The following is a 10,000-nucleotide window of genomic DNA, read 5'->3' on the forward strand; positions in this document are numbered from 1 at the left end:
TCTCGGCGTGGGAACGGCGGTCGCTGCTAAAGGGTATCTACTTACTGGTGTCTACTTACGGTTATCTACTTACGGATAACTCCTTACTGGTGTCTACTTACGGTTATCTACTTACGGATAACTACTTACTGGTGTCTACTTACGGTTATCTACTTAGGGATAACTACTTACTGGTGTCTACTTACGGTTATCTACTTACGGATAACTACTTACTGGTCTCTACTTACGGTTATCTACTTAGGGATAACTACTTACTAGTGTCTACTTACGGTTATCTACTTACGGTTAACTACTCATAGTATCTACCTACAGGGCTCTACTTACAATTATCTACTTATATCTGCTTACAAGTATCTACTTACAAATCATATTACAAGTATATACTTATAGATCATATTACTTGTATCTACTCTCAAGCATCTACTTACAAGTAACTACTTACAGGTTTCTATACATCAGTCAACCCTCCTACTTTACGTTCGTGGATATATACTGTACGCACACACACACACACCTATATATTTATTAATATACACGCGTATATATTTGTACTTGTGGTATGTCGTATACTTTCTGTTTAAATATAATCAGACAAAAAAATCACTTCTCCTTATTCCTTACCTCCCTCTTTTATCACATTATCTCCCTCCACCTTTTCAAAATCTAACGACACAATTACACACGGATTGAAACACTTCCATTTCGAAAAAAAAAAACAGAAAAAAAAGGAAAAAAAAAAAAACAATATCACGTGCGCTATAAAAATCAAGATAAAGAAATTAAAAACTTGAATTAATTTAGAGTCATTGATCTTTCAGGAGTTAAGAAAAAAAAAAAAAAAAAAACGGGGAAAAAAACAGGCGGCGCGTGTTGACAGATCAGCTGATTTGACGACAAGTTCCATGACCTGGCTTCGAGTGTGTCCGAAGGCGGTGGATGTGGTTTCGAACGTGTCTCAATTTAACTGTTTGGGCTAATGAATCTCGTTCTTCGATGGTAAATTATCTGATGTGTGAGGTGTGTTTGATTTTTTTTTATTATTTTATCCTCGTGTTTCTGGGGGTTATGTAAGTTGTGAGGTGCAAAAGAAAGATATTTTAGGTGAGTTGTCGTTAGTTTCAGTTGTTTAGTCATGTTCGGAACGCTGACCGGATGTAGCGTGGCGGCCATGATGTTCTTTCGCCTTGTTTTCTCAAGAATCCGACACACTGCAGAGAATTTCAAGAATAAACGCTCTAATTTTTTTTTGTGAGTGTGTGGTTAGATTTATTTTCTCTTCCAATACGAGAGAAAACTTTCTTTTGACCTTCGATTTTCTTTTCTTTTTTGTTTTGTTTTGTTTCTTTTATAAATGGAAATAAAAATAGATTTCGAAGAAAACGGGATGTATTAAACTTCTTCAGATAATTACTAAATGCTTAAGATCTTCTTTTATTTTTTGTTGTCTTCCAAGTCACCCGGACACACGCACACACATTCGTAGATACATACATGCATACATATATACATACATACCTGCCTAAACACACACACACACACACACACACACACACACACACACACACACACACATACACACACACACACACACACACACGCACATAAACGCATATAGTGAGTTACGGTCGCCTGTGGTGTGGAAAGGGAAGGGGACCTCAAACCACCCTAATATACATGTAAAAGTATATTTCGTAAGAAGCGAAAATGAAGTGTGTTATAATAATTTCTTGGAAATAAAGGGGTGTAGAGAGGGAGGGGGAGGGGGAGGGGGAGGGGATGGGGAGGGGGAGGGAAGGGAAGGGAGGAGAAGCTTGAAGAAGGGGTAGACAAGGGAGAAAGGAAAGAGGGGGATAAGAGAGATTGGAAGGGGGAGAGGGGGAGGGGAAAGGATGGGAAGGGGAAAGGGAAGGGGATAGGGAGGGGAACTGAAGGGGAGGGAGAGGAGAATTGAAGAGAAAGGGGGAGAGGGAGAGGGGAGGGATGTGGGATAGGGGGGTAAGATAATAGCGATGATGAAAGCGTTTTGGAGCAATTTTTGGAATTGAAGAAACAGCATAAGAAAGAAAATAAAAATGTTAAAAAAAGGGCAGGTTTTTGCTACGAACGAATATTAACATGAATAGCTGTCTGATTGTTACTTTGTGCAATACACACCAAGAAAAGAGAAAGAATGAAAGTATGCACATGCATGCTAAGACACACACACACACCACACACACACACACACACACGCACACATACACACAAACACACACACACACACACACACACACACACACACACACTGTTCTTTTAAGCTTCAATTTATGCGACCCTCACATCTCTCATTTCAAACTAAATTCACTCGACAAAACACACAGACATAACAACTCTCGTAAATAACTTTCGTCTTTTACCAGAAGAATAAAAACACCGCAAGGAAATAATAGCCACGGCGCTCCTTTAGCCAGCGTCTTCTTATGTTTACCGCGACACCGTCGATGGCTATGGCGGTGACTATTATTACTCCAACTACGTGCAAGATTAAGTGATGACTATGTGGTAATGGAGATGACTATGGATATGATTCTGCCTATTACTCTGACAATTATTATGATAATTATGTTTGCGGAAATGACTGTGTATATGACAATGATTATTTCAGTAACTGTGGCCGTGATTATTTTTACTACTACGCCTGTGACAATGACAATAGCTATGACAACTTCTATGACAATGATAATACATATGGCGACAGTGGCCAACTGCTATGACAATTCTTCTGACAGTGACAATAGTTAATACGATATCTCTGATAGTGACCAACAGCTATGACAGTTCATATATCAGACATAATCCTCATGCCAAACAGTGGCTATGAACAGTAACTATGACAGTGATTACACAATGACTATAAGTGACTTTAACATTCCCTATGACAGGGTCTAGAGCAGTTTCTATATCAGTGACTACGACAGTTCCTATGACAATCCCTATACCAGTTCCTATGACAATCCCTACAACAGTCCCTATAACAATTCCTATAAAAGTTCCTATACCAGTTCCTACGACAATTTCTACGAGACTTCCTGTGGCACGCTAATCTGGTCCTTACGGCGAGCTCGACCCGCTGCACTGACCACGAGGAGTGCATTAGCCATGGGATGTGGTTTCGGTCCTACACTAACCCTGCTTTAACTGATGGGGACGTTGCGGGTGCCCGGGAGGAGGAGCTCGGTGTGTCGTAAGGAAGGCTTGGAAGATGTTGAAAGAGGGTGGAAGGGTGGATGGATGGAAGGGAGGAAGGGTGGAAGGGTGGAAGGGTGGAAGGGAGGAAAGGTGGAAGGATGGAAGGATGGAAGGATGGAGGGGAGGAAGGGTGGAAGGATGGAAGGATGAAAGGGAGGAAGGGTGGAAGATGTAGAGAGAAGAAGGAAGGAAGGAAGGGTGGAAGATGTGGAGAGAGGAAGGAAGGAAGGAAGGAAGGATGGAAAGATGGATGGGAGGAAGGGTGGAAGATGTAGAGAGAAGAAGGAAGGAAGGAAGGATGGAAAGGAGGATGGATGGATGGATGGAAGGAAAGAAGGAGGAAGGGGAGAGGATGAAAGGACGAAATGGAAAAGTTTGGACTAGTCTGCCTATCTGCACTTGTTTGTATATACGTACACACACACACACACACACACACACACACACACACACACACACACACACACACGCATACACACACACACGCATACACACACACACATGAATATGTATGTATATATGTATGTATGTATATATATATACACACATCACTCGTGCCGGCCCCTTGCGAGGACTGACGTGTTTACACAGGTCCTCCCAACCCCCTTCCTCCCCCACCTCTTCTTCGTAAAGACTTACAAAAATGTCCTTTTTTCTCCGGCACTTTAAACTGACATTACCCAGAAGCGGGAAAAAAGACAGGAAACGAGCCCTGAGCGCCGTTTCTTGCCGACAGCCCACACAGCATCACGCGCGGAAACTCATTGAGTGGAACCTCCGTGTGAACCACTTGTCCGATTCTGGGCGACTGGGTCTTCGACTTCGCTCCGAAACCTTTGCCAATCCTGTCACCCTCTTTGAATCACATCGGGAGATAAAACCAATCCTAATTTGCTAGTTCCTTATTCGGTTCTTGGGGAACGGAGTCGAGAGAATGGACGAGACGAATCATTAGCTAAACGGAAGAAAAGAGGGAAGATAAAGGAAGGAAGGAAGGAAGGAAGGAGGACGAGAGTGGAGGGCGAGTGGGCGAGCGAGTTCGAACATCCGAAGCGAGGAAGAAGACAGGAAATGCTTTTTGGTGGGAATGGCTAAGAGCAGCGAGGGGAACATATGCAGCTCGGGGAGGCAAGAACGACGTCGCAACCACGAGATCGCACTTAAGGTTGGAAATCCCCTTGGTAATCAGAGGCAAAAGGATCCTTAAAAAAGTTCGGTCCGGGCTTTTAATCACGGTTTGTGTTTTGTGTGTCTGCGATTAATGGACGAGACATTGCTGTTATTTTTTATTGCTTTTTTTTTTTTTTCCGAGGGATTATTCGTTTTCGGATCAGCTGGGCTCCGAGACCTTCGTAATGCGGGGGGAAGGAACTGCATTTTCCTTTTTTTACTTTTTTTTTTGCGAGTGTGGATGAAACGACAGTAAAAGATAAGAAAAAGGAGATAATGGGATAGAAATTGAAACTGAAATTGGGATAGATAAAAATTGGGTAGACGGAAAGATTGTTAAACAAGTACCCGAATAAAATGGTTAAATCTGCTATTTAAAAAACAAACCTGATTTATATTGGAAGTTATTAAAAAAAAAAAAGTCTTGTTTTTTGAGATACTGTAAAAAAAAAAAAAAAAAAAATCCTCGGACTTAATACTATCAATATTTTTTTCTTTAAGATCAATAAATCCGGAAAATGAATTAAGCGAACAGTATTACAAATGAGATAAATACGACAAAATTTTAAACACAATTGATGATAATAGTAAACAATAATACCTGCCACCAGAAGATTCAACTTTGCATTCTTCTGGTTTATATAGACACAAGCAAAATCGTGGCTCTAAATTCACGTCTTCTCTTAGCTCAAAACCAACACATTTGCAACTCAATCAACTCGAAACGTCATATGATCCTCTTTAAATCCACAAAGGCAATCTTTTCCAAAAACTTCTACACCGAAATCACTTCTTTTGCGAAAATAAAAAGGCTGTTATTGAGTATTGTTTTCATGAAAGAAAGCTATGTATTTAATTTGTTTTGGGGGTTTAAATTTATAGCAACGATTTGTTTTTGTTTACGAAACTAAGGCAGTTCACAAAGTCTCCTCTTAATATTCAAGTTTTTAGCGGAAAAAGGGGAGAAATCAACAAGTATTCTCACACAGATCAAAGTGTAAATATAACCTTCTTTCGGAGTTAGAGATATAGCAACACAATTCCCAAGCTACGCCCAACAGGTAATCCCTTTTCCTTCGCCTTTTATATAGGGTTTTAGGCTACACTATAGTCTACATTCTCCCAAAGAGTAAATCCAATTAAGGGCCAAGACGGTGGCGCCAGGTGTGTTTCCCGAGCGGTTTCCTCGTGTCAAGGTTCATTGGGTTTCGAACACCCGAACGTGTATTCGTTAGGATTTCAGTTTGTTTTAGGCACGTAGTCTTCTGTGTTTATTGTTGTTTTATTAGTATTTAAGCATGTTATCATTGCTTATATATATTACTTATTATATGATATATAATGATATGATATGATATATAATAATATATATAATATATAATATACAGTATATAGTATTATATAAGATATTATTATCACTGTTACGACGAATCTAAGGTGAACGCAATAGAGTCAATGGAAATGAAAAGGATTACTTAGGATAAAAACAAAGTTTTGATGAGGTGGGTTATATGCCGTGATGATTTTCACAGAATTGGAAAAAATGATGATGATGATGAAGATGAAGATGAAGATGAAGATGAAGATGGAGATGGAGATGACGACGAGGATGACTACGACGACGACGACGATAATAATAACAATAACTCAAAAACACACAGAAACACGCACACACACAAAAACAATAGTATCAACCAATACCAATCAAACCCCAGCCACCCATATCAACACAATTTACCCCACCCCCCCCAAAAAAAAAAAAAAAAAAAAAAAACAATAGAAATAGATAAATAAATAAATTAATAAATAAATAAAACAATAAAAACATAAAAGATAAAAAGAATAAGAACTCACAGCGCATCGGAACCGGGGGGGAGGCGGGTCGGCGTCGGCAGCAGCGAGAGCGGTCGGGTCATGGAGTGCCAAGTAGCGCTGCCCGTCGGTGCCTTCCCAGTCTCCCAGGCACTCGTAGCTCTTGGCTGGAAAGTGGGAAAGAAGAGAAAATAATTATATATATGGGTGGGTAATAGTGATACTGGAGTTATGTGACCTGGTTCTGTGTTACTTGTATATTTATTTAATTATTTATTCATTCATTTATTTATCTATTTATCTATTTAGTCATTCACCTGTTTATTTATTCATGTATTTATTTATTTTATTATATATTTATTTGTTCACCTACTTATTTATATATTTATTTATTTGTTCACCTACTTATTTATATATTTATTAATTTATCTAATTCCATCGAGGTGAATGCAGAATGTCCAAATACCATCAATGCATTTCATAATAATCACCAGCCTGTCAACTTGCATCTTGCATTTGATAGGACATTTATATTATAAATTTATATATCATAAATATATATTACATTTATATATTATAAATATATATTAAATTTATAAATCATAAATATATATTTATGTATATATCATAAATATATATTAAATTTATATATCATACATTTATATAGATATTTGTTTTATCTAACAAAATTCATTCGCTATTTCCCTTCGGAATATTTTTTTTTAAAAAGAGGACAGGTGTGGCGAGTTACAAAGCGAGGAAAATATCCGTGAATAACAATCAAACAGAAATATAATTCGCACTCTAACTTCCTTGCATTTCCGTTCTTCCTTTGTCGACATTTCCAATCACTCTCATTCGATTCACAATCTAAATATCTCGATCAATGGCAGTCAAGCACATCACCGATTCCTCTCAGGGAAGAAGAAGAAAAATGTAAATCATGAACTTTTCATCCTCATGGCGAGACTAAACACACACACACACACACACACACACACACACACACACACACACACACACACACACACACACACACACACACACAGACACAGACACCTTCCTTGAGATTCGAAAAGACCGTGAGACAGATGACTTCGGGGTCACCTGCCTCCTGCATGACTCAACATCCGAAACTCACTGGCGGGGCGAAGAGTCGAAGCAACGAAGCAAGGAGCCGAGTGTTGTGTTTGAGACAGACACACAAAAGAAAACAAAACAGGAAGAAAATTCACGGAGAAATAAAACAAGTACAAGGAGCAAAGCAAAATAAAACAGGAAGAAGATACAAGGCAAAATAAAAAAAACAAGAGCCAAACAACAAGAAGAAAACAATGAAATAAAATCTAAATATGAAATATGGTGTCGATTCAGGATCTGGAACTTATTGGTGGGTCGAAGCAAGAGCCGAAGCAATGAAGCAAAGAACAGAGTGTTGTTTTTGAGACAAACTCTTCGCCTACCTCTTTTTGGATTTAAAAATAGAAGAAAAAAACAAAAACAGTACAGAAGAGCTAAACAAAGAAAGGACAAACCAACAACAAAATAAATTAAAAACGAAAATGAAATACGATATATGGCGTTGACTCAATGTCTAAAACTCATTATCGGAGCGGAGATTAAAGCTCCGAATCAAAGAACCGTGAGCTGTTTCCAGACACCTCGCCTGCCACTAGTGCAATAAAAACACCCAAAAAAGGAAACAAAACAACAAAACATAAAAATAAGAAAAAAACGCAAGCTTATTGACTAAAAAGATAATCGAAAAAAGTTACACTAGAGAATCTTGAATAAATCGAGAACAAATACTTACAGAAGTCCCCGAAACTACAGCGATGGAGGTCCATAGTGAAGGCATTTCCTCTCGGGCAGTTAGCGAGGGTCGAGGTCGGTTCTGGGCACTCCGTGGCACTCTCCCGGCCGTCGTTTATGTTGTAGGTCATGCGAAACCGACCGTTAAGTGGGCAGTAAACGGGGTCAAGTGCCTGGCCCTCGATCGTGGTGGTTTCTATGGCAAAAGGAAAGGCAATTGGTTTGGGAGTTAGTTTTCTGAGAGAGAGAAAGACAGACAGACAGACAGATAAAGAAACATAGACAGAAACTTTGGGTTGACAGCTTTCGAGATGGATATTATGTACACATAACTATATTCTTTTGCAGTAAATGCTTATATTAGTAAATACTTATATTTAACAATATTTCATCGCCACTTCTTTATCAGATCAAGGGATAAAAAACAAAAAAAGACGAACTAACTACTAACACAAAAACACAATACTCACTATACAACATAATCTCCCTCGTCTGCCTGTTGCGAATGTCCTCAAGCGTCGGGCAGGTCTGCAGTGCGGCGTCCTCATTGGTGTAGCATTTCTGCAGCCCTTCGTTGTGCACTTCCAGGATATGCTTTGAGCGGAACTGCAGGTGGAAACAGCGCACGCAGTCCGTTCCGCCGGTGCTGTTGCGGGGAAGGAGTCGTTAGGGAAGATTAGGGAGAGGGATTAGGGGGAGGATGAGAGAGAGAGAGAGAGAGAGAGAGAGAGAGAGAGAGAGAGAGAGAGAGTTAGTTTTGTCGCTAAGGTTTTCCTGGGCGAGGAGTGAAGGGGGTGTTGAAGTCTACGGGTTGGTTGCGCCTCGTTTCACGCACGATCAGAGAGACACTCAGACACGTATGCACACACACAAGCACACGTGTACGTTCATCACGCACACGCACATGCACATGCACACGCACACGCACACGCACACGCACACACACATACACAAGCACACACACACTCAAAGAAACTTACACAAATTCCATACTCATTCACAATCACCCATAACCAATGAAGTGAAACGAGAACTAAAACCAAACAAGAAGACAGAAAAACAAAACAAAAATCAGAGAAATGAAACACAAAGACACAAGACAAAACAAAAAGATAAATAAGTAACAACACAAAACAACCACAACGGAGATAGATAGATAGATATATAGATAGATAGATAGAGAGAGAGTGAGAGAGAGTGAGAAAGAGAGAAGAAAGAGAGAGAGAAAGAGATGGAGAAGGGAAAAGAACTTCAGAGAAAGAAAGGTCATAACACCACGATAAACCACTAGTGCTCAATATGCTTTGAAAGTGGTAAATAAAACAACCTTTAAATAAAATAAAAAAATCATGAATTGTACGAAATTTCGGCTTGATACAAATCAAAATATAATTGGCTATTATTGGAATACACATAACAACACAAAGCGACCCCCGCGGGCCTCCACCTCCAACCCGCGTCCGCCAAGCCACTCACGTGTCATAGAGAATAACATTATTTCCTAGTCGACGGTGACAGTTCCCCCAAATAGGGATAGAATCGGCTTCGATGGCGACCTCGAGGTACTGGATGGTCGAGCCGCCGCTGATGATGCTCTGGGTGGCGTAAACTCCTTGGTATTCGAGGCTGAAGTAACACACGCAGCTTCCTGTGGGCGGAGAGAGAGAGGGAGAGAGATTAGGGTGGTTCGTTGTATGGTTGTGGGATTGTGTTTGTTTTTTGTTGTTGTTGTTGTTAGTGTTATTGTTATTATTATTATTATCATTATCATTATCATGATCAAAATCATCATCGTTACCATTATTGTTATCAATATCATCTTTATCATTACTGTTATCACTTTTATTATTATTATTATTATTACTATTATTATTATTATTATCATTATTATTATCATTATCGTAGTCATTATCTTTATTGCTATCGTTATCGTCGTAGATAATGAATAGTTATCTTATTACCATTTCATTATTATTCT

At 39.3% G+C, this 10,000-nt stretch overlaps 1 protein-coding gene across 1 annotated transcript in view; it reads right to left on the reverse strand.

Moving 5' to 3' along the window:
* The window catches only part of LOC125037125, an 84,311-nt gene that overhangs the window by 27,056 nt on the left and 47,255 nt on the right, over window positions 1-10,000 (reverse strand). The window contains exons 2-5 of the mRNA XM_047630151.1: window positions 9,499-9,670; window positions 8,493-8,668; window positions 8,024-8,218; window positions 6,253-6,377 (exon numbers count right to left, since the gene is read on the reverse strand). Coding sequence (XP_047486107.1) covers window positions 6,253-6,377; window positions 8,024-8,218; window positions 8,493-8,668; window positions 9,499-9,670 — 668 coding nt within the window. The remainder of the gene's footprint in view (window positions 1-6,252; window positions 6,378-8,023; window positions 8,219-8,492; window positions 8,669-9,498; window positions 9,671-10,000) is intronic.

Source organism: Penaeus chinensis, chromosome 2 (assembly GCF_019202785.1).
Source record: "Penaeus chinensis breed Huanghai No. 1 chromosome 2, ASM1920278v2, whole genome shotgun sequence".
In the NCBI taxonomy this organism is placed as follows: domain Eukaryota; kingdom Metazoa; phylum Arthropoda; class Malacostraca; order Decapoda; family Penaeidae; genus Penaeus; species Penaeus chinensis.